The sequence below is a fragment of the Myripristis murdjan genome, chromosome 12 (assembly GCF_902150065.1).
Source record: "Myripristis murdjan chromosome 12, fMyrMur1.1, whole genome shotgun sequence".
Classification (NCBI taxonomy): Eukaryota; Metazoa; Chordata; class Actinopteri; order Holocentriformes; family Holocentridae; genus Myripristis; species Myripristis murdjan.
In genome coordinates this window covers 11007573-11030079 of record NC_043991.1, presented here as the reverse complement: position 1 = coordinate 11030079, position 22507 = coordinate 11007573, and the positions used below count along the sequence as shown (strand labels likewise).

The 22507-nt window shown below is 39.7% G+C and overlaps 2 protein-coding genes across 9 annotated transcripts in view; one reads left to right on the top strand and one right to left on the bottom strand.

The window, feature by feature from the left end:
* unc13bb (unc-13 homolog Bb (C. elegans)) overlaps positions 1-12116 on the bottom strand; it is a 90864-nt gene extending 78748 nt beyond the window's left edge. For all 8 annotated transcript variants that reach the window (XR_003929092.1, XM_030065391.1, XM_030065394.1 and 5 more), the window contains exon 1: positions 11884-12116. Coding sequence is in view for 7 of the 8 variants with exons in the window: in XM_030065391.1 (XP_029921251.1) it covers positions 11884-11905 (22 nt within the window). In the remaining variant the exon portion in view is untranslated. The remainder of the gene's footprint in view (positions 1-11883) is intronic.
* An 884-nt stretch (positions 12117-13000) lies between these two features.
* LOC115369561 (stomatin-like protein 2, mitochondrial) lies at positions 13001-20249 on the top strand. Its single transcript, XM_030066194.1, has 10 exons — positions 13001-13153; positions 14290-14442; positions 14550-14649; positions 15089-15147; positions 15280-15381; positions 15488-15622; positions 15788-15932; positions 16710-16789; positions 16914-17042; positions 19097-20249. The coding sequence occupies exons 1-10, from the start codon at positions 13109-13111 to the stop codon at positions 19214-19216; spliced, it is 1068 nt and encodes a 355-aa protein (XP_029922054.1). The 5' UTR covers positions 13001-13108; the 3' UTR covers positions 19217-20249.
* The last annotated feature ends 2258 nt before the right edge of the window (positions 20250-22507 follow it).

Genomic DNA, 22507 nt, shown 5'->3' with positions numbered 1-22507 from the left:
CTGTGGGGTGATGTCTCGTAATAAGGCAGGGCTCAGACAGAAAACAGGAGCAGGAAGTGATATCAGAATCTCTTGCTGCTATGAGTGTAGTACATTTCAGCTATGTGCTGACTGTTGGATCTGAAGAGGTGGAGCCTGTGGCCAAGCAAGCCACAGACAGAGAGAGAGAGAGAGAGGGAGAGAGAGGGGGAGAGAGAGAGGGAGAGAGAGATAGTAACAGATGGCAAGGGGATTACTCCCACAATCTCTAAGCGCTCTCTCTCCCTCTTTCTCTCATAATTCCACTCCTCTGCTTCTAGTTACACTCAACCAACCTCCAGTCTTTCACCGCCTCAGGTTTGCCTCTTGTAACACTGGGGAGCCTCTTTTTTCCTCACCCCAACTTTATATAGCCCGTAATTCATCTACTCATTTACCCCAATTTTCTGTCTGTGCAACCAGCCCAATGTCAGCCAAGCAGGCTCCAGGCAAACATGGTAAATTTAATCATGCATCCATCTTGCTTAATTCATGGCTTGAACATTTGTGACGCACACTGCTCTGGAGTGTGCTGAAACAAAGAATTGCTGCATCACTGTTTTCAGTGGAGGTGTAAAACAATATTAACTGCATGTCAACAGCGCAATTAGCATACAAAAGGCCTGATGCTCCCTGAAACAAGCTCAAAATCCTGTGTGGATTTTGATCAGCCAGTAATGAAATCAAATGAACCAGGTGCTAGGAAGCTTGGTGCCAATTCACCGCCATCAGCCAAATCTGTTTTGTGTAATAGACAAGTGGTGCAAAAATAACCTGTTTTACTGCTGAAATAGACTTAAATAGACTTACATGATTAGGTTGTAGTCATTGGGCAAAACTGACAGACATAGCCCATATTTTCACACTAAGGACGTGTAGATACAGTAGCATTCACTGTTTTGACAGAAAATCTAGTTGTTTCAGTTTTGTAGACTTATGCAAACATCCTGACATTCTGTCACAGTTTGGCTTTGCTCTGCCTCCTGATTCAAATAACAAGCTCCAGCACTGCTGAGCGGATCACTGTCTGTCAGCTCAGCTGTCATCCATCAAGAAAGTGCATGACACCAGGGTGATGGGAAGGGCAGGAAAATTGCCAGCAACTCCGACCACACAAGTGCCCATATCCTTCAAAAGCCTATGGAAGAGTGTACTTGTCCATTAAGACCAAGACCACTTATAACCACAAACTCATAGTCCCAAGAGCTGTCCCAAGGTTCTCTCAACCAGCACTCCTACAAAATTACAGCCAAAGTATGACAATGCTGTTTCTGTGCCTGACTATGAAGTTCATACATGACAACTGTGACAGCTAAGGGTGGGGGGCAATGCAGGGTAATTTCCTTGACCCAGCTACAAAAACCTTAAGATTTTATCTAACCACCATATAGATCCATCTGTATAACCTACTATTGTTCTCAACAATTACTGATACCCCCTGCCACATTCCAGTTTCAGTATTTGTATTTGTGTTCAAGAACGCCGCCACTTATTGCATTTGGTGACTGTGATAACTAGGGTTGGGTACCAAAACGCGGTACCAATAGGGCACCGGTTCTGATGTAAACGGTAGTAACGAGACCGAATAAGAACGAAAATTTCGGTGCCTCATTTCGGTGCCGCCCCATTGGTGTTCCGGCGTCAACTTGCGGTTGTTGAACGTGACGTCAGTGCCGCTACTCAGCACACTTGTTGATCAGAACTAATAGTGAGAGGATCAATAAAGATGCTGAAGGCAAAACGCTCCAAGGTTTGGCTACATTTCACGTCTAAGACAACACCCACCCCAGCCACAGCCTGTTCACCCTGCTCCCGTCAGGCAAAAGATACAGAAGTATTCGCTGCCGTACCACCAGACTACAGAGCAGCTTCTTCCCTCAGGCTGTGAGACTACTAAATGCACCATCTGAACTCCTCCAGGCTTAATAATTCTATTTTCTACACAATCAATCAATTAATCAATCAAGAGGGAACCACACTTTAATTTCATTATTCAACCTGTTGTATAATGACAAATAAGACTCTGTGTCATGCAACAGATGCCTTAAAGCAATGTCATGCAAGGGAGGTAACACGCTGAATTTAATGAAACATTTGGCACACATGGAGTTTATTTAAAAGCCGAACAATGCACCGTGTTTGATAATCTACATCAGCGGTCCCCAACCACCGGTCCACGTACCGTTACTGGGCCACGAGACATTCCCGACCGGGCTGTGCAGCCCAACTGTAAACCCCCTCCCCCGCGGATGCGCACTAATGGCACGAGTTTATTATTACCATATGTTACTTCTATTTATATTGTTTAAATATTTAAGTTAATATTGTGTTCAATTTGGCCCTGGAAATAAAATGGTATTGTTTTTTGTTGTTTGTTGTTCAAGAACCTTTTAAGCACCGGAACTGTTTAAAAAATACCAAGTAGGCACCGGTACTGGATAAAACCCAACCGATACCCAACCCTAGTGATAACAGCACCTGTACAACTGCAGCTGGGGGAGGCATCACAGGGTTCATGTGAGCCATTTGTCCAATCAGTACTGCCCTGATCCATCGTTGGGGTCTGGCTATTTCTCCTCCTACGCCTCCATTTGTAAGGGCAGCCACTTATCTGTTGTGTAAAGACATCGCCATGGAGATAAGCCTTCTCTACTAGCAATAGATAAACAACATTGTCAGGCCATGCTGCCAGGGAAGAGATGAGTCACAACATCAGCTATGGTCTGAGCAGTTGATTCTCTGACATCTTCACGTTCCCAAAGTTCCACCAGCTTTCATTTGCCATAATAGTAATCAATAAATGCTGTGAAAGCTCTATGGTGAGGGGCGCCATTTAGTACAACAGCACTTGATAACTAGAGCCATTAGGCTGAGTGTTCTGAAGAAGAAATGGGACTATGCTTCCTGACTTCAATTTTTGGTTCCTGCCCTATCCACTGTTTTTCCTAGCTTGGGTTACTGACCAACAGCAACCGTTCTACACTCTCTGGCACTGGGGAATGTAAAGACATATGATGTCCAAGCCCAAAGATTTTGAAATGCCTAGCTAAGGCTGGTATTGTAACCGTCAGAGTGCATTACACATTTACACATGTACACATGTCCAAGGGACACATTTCTGTTGACTTTACAGCTAGCAATGACAAATGATAATGGCAAAAAAAAAAAAAAAAAAAAAAAAAAAAAAAAACACTGAAACAAAGGCATGACATAACAGATTAAAAATATTTGTTGCCAATGATCCTTGCATTCCTAGGCTATTTTAAACCCCATGACAACAACAGGTTCATGCAAATTCTGTAGAACAAACTGAACATCCTTCTAGGAAACACAGGAAATTGTTATCAACAACAATTCACCAATAATTGTTAGAATACATTTCAATTGTTCTGATATAGCTGGAACTGGTATGCTGTCTTACATTTCTGTACTGTTTTAAATTTGTAATTGTTGCTGCAACAAACATACTGTAATTTCCCCTGCGGGATCAAGAAATTAATGTGAAAATAACTAATGGATTGTACTGTACTTCATAAATTGATCATTTAACAGTTTATCGATACTGTGGAGTAGTTTTTGGCCATATTTTCTATGGCCAGAGTGCATCAGATCCTCATTCCCTGTCACAAGAAAGAACATTTCACTGGAGCTGTTCTCCAAAACAAATGAAGTGTACATGGCTCAGAAAATGACAAGATTTTGAGAGGTAACCGAAAACTGATGAAAAATGTCTTGAAGAATGCACAATAATACATTTGTTGGGGTTTCAACATAAAGGCTATTTTCAAGCCCTCTTGCTTGCTAAGTGGTGGAACTACTTTGTTTCGGTATCACTGCGCAACATCTCCCCTTCACGCTGCATGTCTAGTAACTTAGCAGGTAAGTGGAGCCGTTGTGTAGAGATCCAGAAACAAAGCAGCTCTACAGTTAATAGACAACCCTTAAGTGTACTTCAAAACTATCAAAACTAATTTCTTTCCTAAAACTGTCACTGTGTCACAATGACATTGCACTACATTCCATTTCATTCACCATACATAAACATACCAGGTAGGTGAATGAATATGGGATGAATATGGCATGCATAGTGATACAGTATCAGTTCTAGGAGAGAAACTAGTTCCACCAGTTTGCAAACAAGATGGCTGAAAAAGAGCATTGATAATGAATCTCAGACAAATGTGTGTTGTTGCGTATCCTTCAAAACATTTTTTCAGCTTTGGATCGCTGCTCAAAATTGTGCTGTCTACTGGATGAGGTACACTTCATTCTTTTTGGAGAGCAGTTCCAGTGAAGCATTCATCACTAGAATTCGTGACAGGGAAGGAGCTGACCAGTCAAACTTGGAGGATCTATTACACTGTTATCAAAATAGCAATAAATAAAGAGGATATACTTGGGCCTGTGTGTGATCCTATGTACATCCTGTATCCATGTTATTTTGAATGAAGAGACATTTTCGGGCTAACATTAAGTGTTGTGGCTAAAGCCAGTGGTATGCACAGTCACACAGCCCAAGTCACAGGAAAGCAGTTAGAAATTGAAGAACAGAAAGGCTGATAAATCATGTTTAAAAACACTGATCATTTTTTTTTTTTTTTTTTTCTGTATGATTCCTTGTGTTGTCTGCTTCTCCAGCACCTGCTGTGAGCTTTATGGATGCAGGTAATCGGAGCCTACATGCCAATTTAACAAAGACAGATCATCTAGATGAGTGACAAGTGTTGGGGTGGGAGTATGACTAAACAGAAGAGGGTGGGAGGTATAAACAATATACTTTCTGTCTAACAGCAAAAATGTGCATGTTGTAGAAATATTGAATAACTGAATAATAGAAATAATTAATGAACAATGTGCACTTTCAATCAGATTCTTCTGTTAAGACAAATCTGTTGTTCACTTTTCTGACTTCAATGCTCAATGATGCTCAGTGATGCCATCAGTTTAACAAAAGAGTCACAGAGCAGATATATGGTAATCAAGCTACCACTAGAAAGGGCACTTCAATCAGGAGTGGAAACTGACTGACAGATATATTAGTGCACCATAATTATCAATATACTATTGGCCTTTCAAAAATAAATGTGCATTTGGCACATTCTGACATCAAAGCATTCAACTATATCAACAATAGAGCTTGATATTTTTGGAATAATTACCTATAGCCCTTTTTTATGCTCAATCTTTGGTGAAGAAATTTTCTAACAAAAAATAAATAAATATATAAATATATAAAAACAGGCTGCTGAAGTGGCTTTCTACATAATATTTTGAGCTTGAACGATACTTTATGTGACATCAGTGGCGGCTCCTCTGCTTAGAATATTTTTTCTGACTATTTCTCCACCTATCCACAAGCGAGCAGAAAAAAAAAGTTAGAAAAGAAAGCCTTTTTCAATCTTTTCTTAATGAGACTCATTTCATGACCTAGTAAGCCAGCTATTTAACACCCTGCTAATCTTCTGCTTTATTTTTGTAACCCAGAAATAACACTGGTGTGTGTAATCTAAAGATTAAAAAGGATGTTTTAAAAGTCACCATATACTTGGAACTTGATTTTATTTTTTCCATTTTGACAGCTTGACCATGATGCATACCTCTGGGAGAGGGCACTTAGTCTATTAAAAAGAATTTTACATAAGTCTGTAGTACATAGATTTCAACCCATATAGATGACAGATTACATTCCTCATTTATACTGAAATTTTGCTTGTCTGTCATTCATAGCAGCAAAGTGATCAGTAACCCTCTCACTGAAATCAGGCATGTTCCTGATGAGTTCCCTTTCCATGGAAAACATGGAAAGTGCATTCAGACATCCCTGTCCTGTTTCATTTTGCAGAAATGTCTTGATTCTCTTTAAGGTCGCTCACCATGCTGATAGTGGCCTTGAATGTGCTGGCTGGCTGACCCCCCTATGATCCCTACACCTGGTTACACAGTTGTTCTTTAGGCTATGACGTAATTACATGTGCAAGTTCAAGCCAACCTGTGTCTCGTAGAGATTGCACTGCAGTGCCTGCAGTTTGCAAACAACTGCCTTAAAAAGTAGTCTGCACTACTAAAGTGCTTTTCTAGTCTATTGAGCACTCAAAGAGCTCGAAAATGTCTGCCTCACATTCACCACTTCACATTCGCATTCATGCACTGATCACGCACATGCAACATGCCAAACTTCCCATCTGGAAAAGTTATGGGTTCAGTATCTTGCTCAAGGACACTCTGACAGCAAGCAACCGCTTGATGTCCTGAGCCACATCGCACCTTTGAAACTAAAACATCTGAATACCTCTGTATACCCACTGGTAAAATTTTCTCAAATTGCTATCACATCATATATTTTAGTCAACAAACAAACTGATATATGCTCCTAATACATGGTGTCACCTATTTTGGTCTATAAGAACTGATGCTAGATACTGATTCAAGTTGGTCCTTTGTGCATTACTATCACTGCAGCTAACTCTTAACTTTGAAAGACTTCACCTGAAAATTATTTTCAAGTTGTCTGTAACAATGTCAGAAATGTTTAGTGAAGTATTTTGAGGTCTGACTGCTGAAAAACTATTTTCAAGCCATGGCTTCGAGATTAAAGTTTATACTAAACATGGGCATTAGATGCATGTGGGGAGATTTTCACAAACATTTTCATTCAAAGGATGATCAAGCAGACCTGATCTAACTACACCATCTGAACACCAGTATATCCAACTAACATCTTTATGAGACACAACTACATCTGCCTCCAAGATACAAAGCTTAAGACCACCAATCCCCTGCTAGTAAAATCAAACCATGGCCTTTGGGGCAGCAGTTTCCAAACCATTTCTCTGATGACAAACAAGGTGGAGCATTTAGCATGGCCAAACAATAACAAAATGTCACTGTTCAAGACAGAAAGAACCTCTTCACCACAGATAAATTAAAGTTTGAACTTTACAGATGCAATAAGAGAGCTTTTGTGAGGAGACAGCTGCAGTCAAACATGGCAGAGGAAATATTCAGGTGTATGTTTTGCTTGTTCTAGAGTTGGTGGCTTTACACAGGCTTAACTACACACCAACCAAAGAGAAGTACCACTCCCATGCAGAGGCATGGCATCCTAAGCTGTGTGGAAGATTTATTTTCCATGAGGATAGTGACCCTACACATGGATCAGAGCTAAGCCAGGCCTACATGACGTCAAAACATCAAAACCTGAATCCCTCTGAACATCTCTGGTGGTACTTGCCGAAGAGAAAAGGGAAAAATACTTGTGGACCATTACATTCTTTCTGGATGCTCTACAACAGAGTTGGGATACTATGGATTCTCAGATTTTGCAAAATTGATGTTGTGACAATGGCAAACAATGGATAACAGATATTGAGGAAGTTTCACTTTTAGTAAATGATAAAACTTTCAAGAACTTATTTTTAAACTTTCATTAGTGAAAAAAATGCCCATGCAACCTTGTTTGCAAAATATCATTTGACTACAATGTTTGTATTAGTTTTGATAAATTTGTTTCAGCCATACTTTAAGATAGTCTTGACAAGTTTTACGATAGTCTTCAAAAAACTCTTGGTTGTGGATGTGTCATTTTTTACCAAGCACAGTTATGTTAATAACACAATTATCATTGTGCTGAAAAAACAACAATAAGTTTTTTCAATACTTACACAGTCTGTAAGTGCTAAATCTTACTGACTAACCTTTCGGCTGCATTACACATTTAGCCAAAGTCCTATGCCCTAGGAAATATAACCGCAGACGGCAGCTCAGTATCTAGCCACATCAATACAACCATGCCTTCAATTCTTTACTGATGCTTTTTGAATTAATTCATGTTGCATGAATTATGTTATATACTTGTGTCAGGAGCACTAAGTTATGAAAGTAGGAAAATCAAATAATGTGTCTTCATGAGAAAAAAAAAAAAAAAAAAAAAAAAAAGCAAAGGCGTAAGCTATAGGTATCAACTACTAGTCACATTTTATGAATACTAGGCCTATAGGCTATAAGCACTGTATAAAATATAAAAGTGGTATGACAATTACTGAGATTGAGGTGGAACACCTAGCCTATTTCTTCAGTGAACAATCAGCAACTGTACTACTCTACACAACCAAAAACACAAAATGCAGTGTATCTTCCAAGGTCTCTCAAAGCATAATTTGTGCCCACACTGTGTAGCTAATATATAATGCATTATTGTGCCATGTATGCACAGCTGCTACAGGCCTGCATAACACATATCTCATGTGTATTTATTCACTATAACAACTGTGCCTGTGACAGCGCAGGTTCTCCAGAAAAAAAGTTTACCAATTTGCAGGAAATGCATTTTTTTTTGAGGTAAGAAAGCCAGCAACAGGCATCTGGCCTCTGCTTTCAACTACAACACTGGTGTGCATTTTATATAGGCCTAGGCCCACATATAGGCCTACATACAGTTTATTCATTGACTATGCTATCCATCTGATTAATTTATCTTATTGATTGTTTATGGAGTTTGGTGAAACTACCTCATCAGAAAAACTTTGTTTTATTTTCTTCAAAATAAAAACTTGCCACCCACAGTTCTATATCAGGTGTGAAACCTAGGAAAGGCATCATAAGGAAAAGTTATGATGCAGTGCGCTAAACCACTCAGCCACTGTGGTTTTCAGGATAACACATACACCCCAACACAGCCTATTTCAAAGCAAAAACAACCGCGTTATTATCTTCTGGGTTGCTAGATTAACTTGTGGCCACAGTTATTGCAATGATAGCAGCCACACAAGCCCAGTTTGTTGCGCTTCTGAGGCTAAATAGCAAATAACAGAGGAGAAGTTGAGGAGACATAAGTGAGGGAGGAGGTAGTTTGTGAGAAACATGGTGTGTATCAGGAGGTGCAAGCCAACATCAGGAAATCCCATCCAAAAAAAATAAGGACAAGGAAACAGAAGACGGGTCAGGATGGCAATTCCAAAGAGAGCGAGACATTATTCTTCTTAGAAATATGAGGAACCAACAACAGAGGGGGAATGGAGGGAGACATGCTGCAAGACAGAAAAGGCCATACTCCAAAGCACTACAAAAACTACCAAGACGACTGCAAACATTGATTATTTGACTCATTTTGTTGATCCAGAGGAAAGGATTCCAGCTAAGCTACGAAGAATTGAAGGGGCGTCTCCTCTGGCTTCATATAACAGCACGGCAGCCATTGAAAGGATTTCCTCTGATCCACCAACAAAATCAACATGATGCTGTCAGCACCCCTCAAACCCTAACCCAGACTCTTCAAACACACTGTCCTGTACCAGCACCCCTCCCACCGCACACCCTAATTGGATGAAAGACACTCATCACGCCTAAAAAGGTTGAGCTGTGGTAGTGTAGCCTAATCATTATTAATCTGGTTAATTTGTTAAACAATAAATTAGGTGATATGCACAACGATGTGGAGGTGTTGTCAAATACTCTGGCCTCTGAGTTTAAAATCAGTGCATTCCTTCTGCAATGTAAACTTGAGTAACAGCGTTGCACATGTTGCAATGTGAATATTTTATTATGTTGTCATTGTATCCCACTGTTGGTTTTTCCCCCCAAAAAAACTTAAGCAGACATTATAACCTCTATTTTTTCAAAAAATGTTTAACTTTAGAGGTGCCAACAAACTGGGCTTGTGTGGCTGCTATCACTGCAATAACAGCGGTCACAAGCTAATCTAGCAGGGTTTTTTTAAACACAGAAGATAAAATGTGGTTCTTTTTGCTTCTAAACAGGTTATGCGTTTGGGTGTATGTGTTATATCCTGAAAGCTGCAACAGGTCAGTGATCAAGTGAAATGCACCGTAGGCTTTCCTGTAGATTTCAGACCTGGTATTTAAGTCACTTTGATGATTGAGATTTTTGTAGCTGAATGCGGCACAGAATGGCTCGGAGCAGTTTGCAGGGAGAGACAATGGACTCTGATAACAAGTGCACTCTTGCTTTGTCTATGCCCATCTTCAGTACATAAATGCACATTTAGGAGCACCACTGCATATTTTTATGTATTTCTATGTACCCTGAGGAACGATAGGCCCTTTGTGTGGACCCATATGGATCAGAAATGCAAGGAAATAACAAAGTAAGCAAATATTAGACTGATCCCTGTTAAGTGTGCCTATTTTATCTCTGGTGTGGTTTCCAGTTTTCCAATTTGTCAGTTAGGCTAGGCCTAATTCATCTCCTCCAAAGTGAGGTCAATCTGTATTCAAGGTGGTAGATCAAATGCTTCAAGGATAAAAATATGACTTTCTGGTGAGGGGGTCATCAGAAAGACTGTAAATGCCCCAAACATTGATTGATGAGTCAGGTATGAATGTGACAGTCTTACATAAATTCTTAATTAAGTGTACAGAAGGTTCAATATCTATATTTATAACAGATTCCCTTTCGGATCTTTACCACTCCTGTGGGGAGAGAAACACATGACCCCTAGACAGACCAATGATGACAGAGTGAGAAAACATTGCTCTGCTCTATAGAAAGAAGACTTTACTTTCAATCTGTGATCCTACAGTGTTTTTTTTTTTTTTTTCTTTTAGATTGAATGCACAGCATGGCCACCGGTACACACAGAAACTGAATTTCAGTCCATTCATTCAATTTCTATGCTCGCACCACTGGCTCTGTGTGGCGGCCTATCACAAACAAAGAATATTTTTGCCCCATATATCTACATAATTCACTCTGAAAATAAATAAATATACATATAAACCACTACATGAACACATGCGAGCAAATATTTATCATGTGAACGGGCAACATTTTTCATCTCACCTGTTTTGATAATGCAACTGTCTTTTTGACTTCACCGAAAATATGTCATCAATAAGAGGACATGGTCCAAACATCAAACGATTGTAGTTATATTCCCCAAAAACTTAAGCACACAGTATAATCTCAGGAAAATATGATTAACTTAAAAGATAAATGAAAAAAAGATAGAAGAAAACAAAAAACGTAAGAAAAATTAAAAGAAAACAAACTGGGCTTGTGTTGCTTCTGTAATTGTAATAACAGTGGCCACAATTTTATCTAACAGAGGTATTTTAAACCAAGAAGATAATATGATGTTGTTGTTTTGCTTCAAAATAGGCTATATCTGTTTGGCTATGGATCTACAGGTTATCCATAAAACAGCAACAGCTCAGTTTTCTTTTAGATTTCACACCTCAGGCAGGGTTCGAGCTTTTATTTTGAAGAGAATAAAACAAAATACTGTTTAGAAGATTTCTGATCCCACAGTTTCTCTAAACTCCATAAACCTTCAATAAACTATATTAATCAGATGTGTATATAGGCTATATAGTCTTAGGTTTCTTTAGCAAGCTTTAATGTTGTTGGTATCTTTGAATCGTTTATTTTTTCGTGCAAATTTAAGACAAAAGCAGTCACTGATCTCCATGAGATTTATTAAAATCTGATCACGATGTCTGCAATTTAACTCTACACTCACTCTAAACTGATAGTTTCAAATTAGCAAATTGTGATTACAGTTTGCTTTATATTTTCTAGTAGGTCCATCTCAAGTCCACACAGAAGTCAACAGGAAACAGCTGATATTGTTGGCTCCAATAAAGTAAGCAAAATATAATAAGATAAACAGCAGCAGTCTGAGGTATGATTGGATTTCAGCAGAAAGCAGCTTCACAATGAGGAAACCACGGCGTACAAATGTAATATTTCTACTCCCTGAGGGATGCATGCTTATGTAAACCTGTTTTGTGGGATTTTCACTGAAGTTATCAATCAAATCCAGACACCTGACTGTCAAACTAACCTCGCTCATGTTTAAACACCTGTGGTTTCCGAGCCAAATACAGGAGAAAACACAAAAAAACTTACCTCTCACACAGAGTAAAGACATGGCAAAAGCGCTCCGGGCGACAAATCCAGTAGTTTCACAGTTTCTCAGAGTAGATGCTGTCTGTGCGGTAACATCATAATGTCTTTTTTTCTTCTTTTTTTACTTTTTAACAGCTTCTCGTCGGCTCGGCTGTGTTTACAGGTGGGTTTTCGGGGTGGGAATGGGGCAGAGAGCGACAGCCCCCCGCCACGGCAACGCCATGATTAACACTCTCCTTGGGTTTAAAACCAACCGACAACCTGAGGGCAGCGAGAGAAGAGGGCGGGGCCAGTGCCACTTGTTACTGCCACCTGACCTATCCAATCAGGTTGCAGCACGGCAAGGAGGGGCGGGGCGGGCTAAAAAATCTGGCCAATCAGCGACAGGGTGCCGGCCTGACAGGTTGACGGAACAGGTGGTGATGCACAGCTGAGAGACGCACCAAAGACCCGCCGGAGAATCCCATTGAGACCTGCAGTAGTAAGTGAAGTTATGGTAAAATCTGAGCTAAAGCAAAATCAGCAGCACCACCTTATGGATTAAATCAATCGTTACATGGAGCAGTGACTTGGATGGAAGCCCCAAAAATAAATAAATAAATAAAATTAAAAAAAAAAAAAACAAACAAACAATGTCACCAAATATATGGCTCTGTGTCCACATGTGTTTCATGATGTTAAATGTCTAGAATGTCTTCCTGTCGCCATACAAATAAATATGTACTTGCACACTCATCAAATGGTATAACTCTTGAATCTGAGGTCTCTCATGTAAACAGTGTAGAAACAGAAAGAAAAAAGAAAGGCATGAAGTATTAAGGGAGGGGGAGAGAGAGAGAGGGATGACTGGGCCCATATGAAGTAAAGGATTATATTAGCTATTTTATTATTATTATTGTTATTGTTATTGTTATTGTTATTGTTATTGTTATTATTATTATTATTATTATTATTATTATTATTATTATTATCAGTACTAGTAGTAGTAGTAGTAGTAGTTGCAGTAGTCGTAGTAGTGGTAGTAGTAGCAGTAGTAGTAGTAGAAATAGTGGTAGTAGTCGAATAGGAACTATATGCATGTGGTTCCTCCCCCCTGTTATCAAACCGGACTGCTTTAAGCGGTGCACCAGTGATGTAAGTGGATCTGCGAGGGTCACACATGAGTTTTGGGATAAAGTCCAGCCTGCAAATCTGAATCGCCTCCAGACAATCGGAAACATTTTAAATGATGTTGCGGACATTGTGCCGGACAGGCGGGGCTCTTCTGCAGGTAAACTGTTTATCGTCACACACCTCCGGGGCTGTTGGCTCGTCCAGAGCTACAGGAGCGATATTTCCCTGTCAGTGATGTTTGGCTCTGGATGGGTCTAAGTATCATTCAGTCCACACCGATTAGTGTTTATCAGCGAACATCAGGTGGCTACTGCGGTGGGACATGCTGACCCTTAATTCTGGGTGCAACAATCAGTATTAGTGCCCACAAACTCTCTAAAATTATGGTAGGCTCTTTAAGGGTCAGCGCCATGACTTGCATTCCTCAATTTCATGGCATCATAGAAAAAAGGGGCTTGTTCATGTAAAGTAAATCAAATTACTACAACTGTCAGCAACTGTGGAAATGTTAACAACGAGGTTTGAAGGAGTCTTCCTCTGGATTTCAACTGAATCAAACTGATTTCATCACAAATGCAACATCAGGAATCCCGCTGCACTGGAATCAAGTTGTTTTCCTCTTCTTGATTTCTATCTAATCTAATTTATTGTATGTAAGAATAATCATATAGTAATGATACAGTATTGGCGTGATATTTTGACAGTTCTGCTCTCTAAACTGTTGATAACAAGACATCTGTTATTTAAAAAAAAAAAAACAGACATAAATAAACATTTTATAGATTATTTTAAAGGATTTGGAGTTTTGTCTAACCTCACTTAATATTACCATTTGATTCAATGGGATAAACATCAGCTAAATTTTTTGTAACTGATGATTTTGCTACATCAGTCACATCATAATGTAAATCTGTGTTGTCTTTGCTCAGGTTAGTTAAAATAATTCATAGATACTCTCCTCTATCCACACTGCCAGCTTTAATGTAGCTTTTAGTGTAGCTGTATAATTGTCTATTCATATGTAAAAGCCATGTAATATTCTTTCTGTGACCTTATAGTGGTGGATTGATTACATTTCTGCATGGATTGAGGGCCCTTAAGATTGTAGGTTTTTGATTTTGCATTTTTAATCTTCTCATGATCAATCATCTTTATTGACGTGACAAGACACACTACTCATATAACCACAGGAAGGCAGGGATGGAGTCATTTGAGGTTTACTTAAATGCAAGCCGTATACTCATCAAAATGTTTTTTGTCTGTGTGTGTGTGTGTGTGTGTGTGTCCTTGTAGCGAGCCCAGAAGACCACACCCAAATTTTGGACAACTCCAGCACAGCAGCGATGGATGTCCAGCCTTCCCATGAACACTGTGGTCCTGTTTGTGCCCCAGCAGGAAGCCTGGGTGGTGGAGAGGATGGGCCGCTTTCACCGGATCTTAGAGCCGGTATCATTCTTTGTCTTCACCGCCTTCTTACCAAATAAACCTGCAATGTCAGATATCAATTGGAGTGGCTCTTTAAATCTTTATATTTCCCCTTTTACTTTTTCCAGGGACTAAACTTCCTCATCCCCATCCTTGACCGGATTCGCTACGTGCAAAGTCTCAAAGAGATTGTTATTGATGTCCCAGAGCAGTCGGCAGTATCTCTAGGTGAGTAACTCATTAAGTATCACAATATTAATTAATATGTAGTTCAGCTTTTGTAACTCATCTTAATTCAGAAGCCTTTGACTTTCAACCCGTGTGTTCATTTGGGGTGGTGTTAAATGTCAGAGTGATTTGATGACCTTAAGGCCCTTCCAGATAATGCATCTTTCATGGGGTATGTATGTTATAAAAGCTCCAAAATCTGTCCCAAAGATTTTTTTTTTTTTTTTTTTTCATATCAAATGATTTAGCAAAGTGGATGCCAAACCTACCAATCTTGGAAATCACAAATGTGAACACAAGTCTATGGAAAATGTCTTGTTTTTGTGACCGATGGTCTTAATAAGGTGTTCTAATTTGTTCTTAGCACCCTAATACTGCCAGCAATGTTTAAATGTCAAGATTTGTGTTCAGGCCAAGTGGGATTTCTGTCTGTTTACAGATAATGTGACACTACAGATTGATGGAGTCCTTTATCTGAGGATTTTAGATCCTTTCAAGGTATGTGCACAACAATTGTAAGTGCTTTAAAAGCCACAGAAAGTGTCCACTTCACTGTGTTGTTATTCTCTAATCAGTTTTTGTGATAGACTTGTATTTTCATGGCGCTTGCTTGGTTCTGCTTGTTTCCAGGCCAGTTATGGTGTAGAGGAGCCGGAATATGCCGTCACACAGCTAGCACAGACCACCATGCGCTCAGAGCTGGGCAAACTCACTCTAGACAAAGTATTTAGGGTAGGAAACTGCTGTGTCACCTGATCTGCGTCACATTGTGCTGTATTTTTTAAATAATTTGTCATAAACATGCTCTCTCTTGCCGTTCTGCCTTTTCATTTCTAAGGAAAGGGAGTCCCTTAATTTCAACATAGTCCAGTCCATCAACCAAGCTTCAGACGAGTGGGGAATCCGTTGCCTCCGTTACGAAATCAAAGATATCCACATTCCACCTCGCATCAAAGAATCAATGCAGATGCAGGTAGGACATAAATAACTTTGTCACTGTGCGTGTTTACACTCATTTCTTGCCTCCCGCCACGTCTGTGATGGCCGTATTTTCTCCAAGAGCTCCGGACAGATCAGGGCTACTTTCTGTTTTAGCTGTACAATACCCAGTCACATGGATATTTATTATTTTGTGCAGGTGGAGGCCGAGCGTAAGAAGAGAGCGACAGTGCTGGAGTCTGAAGGGACGAGGGAATCCGCCATTAATGTCGCCGAGGGCCGTAAGCAAGCGCAGATCCTGGCCTCTGAGGCGGAGAGGGCAGAGCAGATCAACAGAGCAGCTGGTGGGTGCTCCTTTCATTTCAGCCAATGTTGACAAAATTACTTAAAAATCTCATACATTACTTATTACTCCTCATTAAAAGTAGAATGATTATGACATTATTGTATAGTACTACATTCTTCTGCACATAGTAGCTCATTGTATTACTTTGACTAATGGCAAGTTATGCAACAAGTGGAAGACAAGTCCAACAAGTGGAAGGCCATTGATCCATATTATGATGTAAAAATATCAGCAAGTATTTATAATAAATAAACAAATGTATTAATAATACAATTTCTCTTGAAATAGAAAACAAAACATTGATTTGTGGGCTAAATTATTTTGAGAGCTGCTTATTAAAACAAATTTAAATACTGACCATCACCTAAGTGAAACCATCTTGCAGTCAGTGTCTCAGTAACATAACAAACAGCCTGTGGCTCTCAGAAATTATTAACAGAGAAGAATGCTGTAGCTGTCTTGTAATCCTCACAGTGCCAGTTGTATTTAATTAACAGAGGCTTTTTTGAAACACTTAGGCTGAATCTGAGGAACAAGGCATGTCCCTTACATTAGTATTTGATTATATTAGTCCATTTTTAACAATAAGTCGTTACACTACTCCATTATTCGGTTAAGTGTAATTACCGCCAAGAGTGTTTGCTACAATTCTGAATTCACTTGCAAACGTACAGTTGTATGCATCATTAGTTTGCTCTAGATATGTGTGACTGGTCATTTTGACTGTTTGATACTTGCTCTATAACTGTTTTCTGATGCACCGTGTTCCCTCAAGGTGAAGCCCAAAGTATCTTGGCCAAAGCAGAAGCAAAAGCCAAGGCAGTCACTATCCTGTCAGACGCTCTGGCCGAACAGGTACAGCGACTGTAGCAGCTCTTTATTTTTTGCAGTTTTTGCAATTTAGATAATCCCGATTTCATAGTAGTTTGTGAATGTCCTTTTGCTGAGAGTTTGCTGCTTTTATGTGTGTATCGGACAGAACGGGAATGCGGCAGCCTCCCTCAGTGTGGCTGAACAGTACGTCTCCGCTTTCTCCAAACTCGCCAAGGAGACCAACACCGTCCTTCTGCCGTCCAGGGCTGGCGACATCAGTGGAATGGTCACTCAGGTGTGTATGTGCTTGTATATTCTTGTGTGTGTGTGTGTTTGTGTGTGTGTGTACATGCACAGTAACCGGTTCATGTTGCTCTTTCTGTCAGGTTTGTCAAAGAAGTAAACTATCAAATATTTAAAGTTGCAGGTTGATACCACAACAATAAAAGAAATGTTTCAGGTATATAAATTAAAACATAATTTTCAAATAAATCACTTTCTAATTAATTAAAACAATTGCCATATTGTTAAAAAAAAACAAAAAAACATCAGAATTAAAGTACAACAAAAATAAAATTAGTAAAAACAGTGAAAACAAATTAAAATGAAATTAAATAAACTGAAAAACTAGGAGCAAATTGTTTCAGTGTAATATCCGACATTTTCACTTTTGTGTCAACATAATTTGAGGCAGTGGAAAAAGTAAAATGCAGACCATAGCAAAAAAAAACAAAAAAAAAACAAGCTTTGTCTTCTTCTTAAATATCACTTGTTTGAGGGAGGAAAACACTCACTCCCACAGAGCAGAGCACAAAATGCTGCTCACTCAAGTAACAACCAGGAGAGGCTCAACACAACAGACGGAACGATTAATCAGTGACAGAATAACAGCTACACATTAACAACAAGCACAGAAACACACTGTACTGGAGAGTGTGTGTGTATGCATTAATATCCAGTAGTGTGGTTTCACAGTTTATAATTTCTTGGCTGTTGCAAGATTTCGCAGATCTTTCAGAGGATGTGATGCACACACTATCACCTTTTTAAAAAAATTAAATATTGATAGCATGTTAATAAAACACATATGATGATATTGTGTAAATAATCCAGTACCTGTTAAATGAATTTTGTCATGCAAACTCATGTTGGAGGAGACGACAGATGAGAGTCTCCACCTGCACCCAAAAAAATTCGACTGATAGGATCATTATCACTGTTATTTCTTCACATTTTCATTAAACATCATGCTAAAATCATTGTTATGAATTATTTTGGTTATGATAATCGTGTGGTGAAAATCAGATATTGTGACAGCCCCATATCAGGCCTTGCAACATTATTCAGTCGTGACATTAAACACATGTGAGCTGTGTGTGTGAGTGTCTGTGTGTGTGTGTGTTCCTGTTTTCTCTCTTTTTTGCCCCCTATCCAAATTTAATTACCCAATATATTATGTGTTGGATAGTGGTTTTATTTTAAAAAAATTCAGAATTGGAAAAAAGCCATGCTCTGAGTCCAGTCAGCTACTTCTGACTTCTGCATATCCCAGTCGTTTCAGTCTTCATCCTCAGTCTTAAAAAGATACTAACCTGGTTAAAAACGTGTATTTTCCTTATTTAGTATTATTCTTGAGTACCATCTTCTTCATCCACAAAGATTTGAGAGGTTCTAAAAGTCAAAAACTGTGATTAAAATGTGTGATTTCTACTGGCTGGGTGGACTTTAGTTCCTCTTGCAGTGTGATGATACGTCTTGACCCTGTTCCATTTGTTGAAACTGAAATAGCCGCAGGTCTCGCAAACTGCGGCAATATATCAAAAATATTTTCATAGCTAGTTTTAATCCCATAGCTGCTGTAGAGCCCACTCCACTTTGTAGGCTTGTAGTAGCTGGGATGATGTGAGAAAGATCATCACTAGGTAAAGAGGCACGGGTCCATCCAGAAGATAAAAGCACTTTGCTCGCCCTCGCCTCCTCTGATAGAACATTAGATCGGTAAAATAATCCAGGGTAAAATGGTGGATTTATATTCAGGAGCAGCACAAAATCCTACGTTTTGATAAGCCTGGTAGAGAACAAAAAGTGTCGTTGAGAGGCTGTCAGACGGTGGTGGGAAGAATAAAAAAAACTGAGGCGGTGTTCTGATTGTGTCGCTCCATTCTCTCTTGTGAAAGCAATATTACATCCTCAGCAAAACAGCTGGTTTGACTCAGGAGAAATGAATAGGCCTCTCTCTATACAAAGAAGTTAAGAGTGTTATAGTTTCATGATGGTTTTTACACCCGGTGATTTAGTTTCCTATCACTTTTAATGGTAACAGGTCTCATCTTGTTATTCTGTCTTCAGGCCATGACTATTTACAGCACATTGGCCAAGCAGAGCCCCAAGGTAGAGAGTGGTACATCCGAGGCGGAGGAGGAGAGGAAGAGAGCAGAGCCGGCGAGCCCGTCGGCATGGCCTCAGTAGCAGACGACTTCAAACAGGACTCAGACGGCGGGAAATGAAGCAGAAGAGGCAGGTTTTCACAGCTGCGCGGCTCCAAGGCTTCACTGTGGGAGCCTTTTTGCTCTCTGGATGCAAAGGACACATGCCGTCGCCTACACAGACAGAAGGAGAGGAGACGAAAATAACTGCAGACCTTTCAGATGTCTAGGAGAATCTCATCAGTGTGGGAGGATTCATCATCTTCCTCGTCACTGTTTATGATGGGTAGATGTGGGGCTTTTATTTATTTGCCGTCCAAATGCCGGTGAATGTTGTTCGTGGTGCGGTAAGGTTGTGTACTGGAGAGAATGACACCAAGTCGCACAGCAAAAACAAATGTCTTGTACTTGATTGATGCATCGTAGTTGCATCACATATAGTTAGATAAGTATGTGTTACCAGATGTGCATAAACCTGTTCAAACTTGATCTGTAGCTTCAGAATACAGCCTCTGCACTTGAAAGGGGATAAATTGGAAGTGAAATGTACCACTGCAATGAATGTTTTCTCTTATTGCAGCCTATTTTTTCCAGAGCTGGCCCAAGTTCTCTGGTTTTGTAGGTTTCAGTACCGTTGATCAGTAATTTATGTTTTTGTTTTTGTTTTTGTTTTTTTTAATGGCTATTTTAATGGCTACAATAAAATAAATAAATAAATAAATAAATACCTTTAAAAATTTTTATTGCATCTAGGCAATGAGACATTTTATTTATAACCATAAGCCAATCAATGAGGTGTCTGACCATCTGATTGGGTCTGGTCCCATATTATCCAATGTTTTTTGATACAGAGAATAAGTAACTTGTATTTGTGAAACTTTGCCAGCTAAAGTCTTTGGAGCAAGACACTTTTTGATGTAAAAACCATCCAGAGTTTAAACTTTCATTTATTTTTTTTTTTTCAACCCAGCCACAGACGGCAATTCAGTTTCACTGATGTATTTTAAAGTGTTTATGTATGAAGGAAACTAAGAAAAAGATTCCCACACTAATTTATAAAGCAAACTGGATGTTAATGGTGGCCTCTGTGTACTGAATCATTTTTTTTAGCCATGCATTATTCAATTTACCCTATTTATAAAGGAGCTATTGTGAAGTGGGTGTGCAACTTTTGTGTTATAGTAGATGTCCTGAAAAATTTACTGCCACTGCGATTTCAAAAGTTGCACTTAACAATATAGCAGTGTCACATGGAATGAGGAAACAAAGTGCCAGTTTTACCTCGACGGACTTGCTCTTGTTTTGCTATGAAAACTCCTGTAGGTCTAGAGTTGACCAAATTTAGTAGCTGAAAGGAAATATTGAAAGTCCTGAAAAGAGTCATAACAAAAACACACCCACAAGGAACTGTCACAACCAAACTTAATCATGACATAATTATGCTATATGAATATGCACCAAACTTAATTGCACATATTTAGGGACTATTTTAGTACCTCCTGATGGTTGACTTTGAAATTCCTTATCAGACTCATTTGCTCATCTCTCTACATTATGTGCCAAGATATACAATGATTTGACAAACTATCAGGGAATTAGGGACATTTTATGTTAAATTACCCCCATCATTAGTTGATGAAGTTACCTTAACTTAGATGGAGCTCTTCTTGTCTCATGCTACAGTAAAGTCCTGACAAATTATTCATAATTAAGTATGAATAATACATTTTTCTCCACCTAATAGGTCGGCTTCAGTTGTTGCTGATTTCAGCAGCGGGAGGAGGTGAGCAGCAGGAATACCTTTCTCTTGGTAAATCTGCAGCCTCACACACTGTAGAAACCGTGACAACCACAACTAGACTCCATCAAACACTGTTATTCCTGCAACATAATTATACAATGTCATAATTAACTCAAACTAAACAACATTAGGCTACTTGGTGGTCACAAACACAGATCAAATTGAAATGAGGTGAGTAGACCTGCAGCCTGTAAGTGCTGTCTGATGTTAATTATGGTCATTTGAGTGGAATAAATAAATAAATGGATAGATAAATAAATAAATAAATAGTATGTGGCCATATACACTATATTACCAAAAGTATTCGCTCACCCATTCAAATGATCAGAATCAGGTGTCCTAATCACTTGGCCTGGCCACAGGTGTATAAAATCAAGCACTCAGGCATGCAGACTGTGAAACAAGACATTTGTGAAAGAATGGGCCGCTCTCAGGAGCTCAGTGAATTCCAGCGTGGAACTGTCATAGGATGCTACCTGTGCAACAAATCCAGTCGTGAAATTTCCTCGCTCCTAAATATTCCACAGTCAACTGTCAGCTCTATTATAACAAAATGGAAGCGTTTGGGAACAACAGCAACTCAGCCACGAAGTGGTAGGCCACGTAAAGTGACGGAGAGGGGTCAGCGGATGCTGAAGCGCATAGTGCAAAGAGGTCGCCGACTTTCTGCACAGTCAATTGCTACAGAGCTACAAACTTCATGTGACCTTCAGATTAGCCCAAGTACAGTACGCAGAGAGCTTCATGGAATGGGTTTCCATGGCCGAGCAGCTGCAGCCAAGCCATACATCACCAAGTGCAATGCAAAGCGTCGGATGCAATGGTGTAAAGCACGCCGCCACTGGCCTCTAGAGCAGTGGAGACGCGTTCTCTGGAGTGATGAATCACGCTTTTCCATCTGGCAATCTGATGGACGAGTCTGGGTTTGGAGGTTGCCAGGAGAACGGTACATTTCAGACTGCATTGTGCCGACTGTGAAATTTGGTGGAGGAGGAATTATGTTGTGGGGTTGTTTTTCAGGAGCTGGGCTTGGCCCCTTAGTTCCAGTGAAAGGAACTTTGAATGCTTCAGGATACCAAAACATTTTGGACAATTCCATGCTCCCAACCTTGTGGGAACAGTTTGGAGCGGGCCCCTTCCTCTTCCAACATGACTGTGCACCAGTGCACAAAGCAAGGTCCATAAAGACATGGATGACAGAGTCTGGTGTGGATGAACTTGACTGGCCTGCACAGAGTCCTGACCTGAACCCGATAGAACACCTTTGGGATGAATTAGAGCGGAGACTGAGAGCCAGGCCTTCTCCACCAACATCAGTGTGTGACCTCACCAATGCGCTTTTGGAAGAATGGTCAAAAATTCCTATAAACACTCTCCTCAACCTTGTGGACAGTCTTCCCAGAAGAGTTGAAGCTGTAATAGCTGCAAAAGGTGGACCGACATCATATTGAACTCTATGGGTTAGGAATGGGATGGCACTTCAGTTCATAGTATGAGTAAAGGCAGGTGAGTGAATACTTTTGGTAATATAGT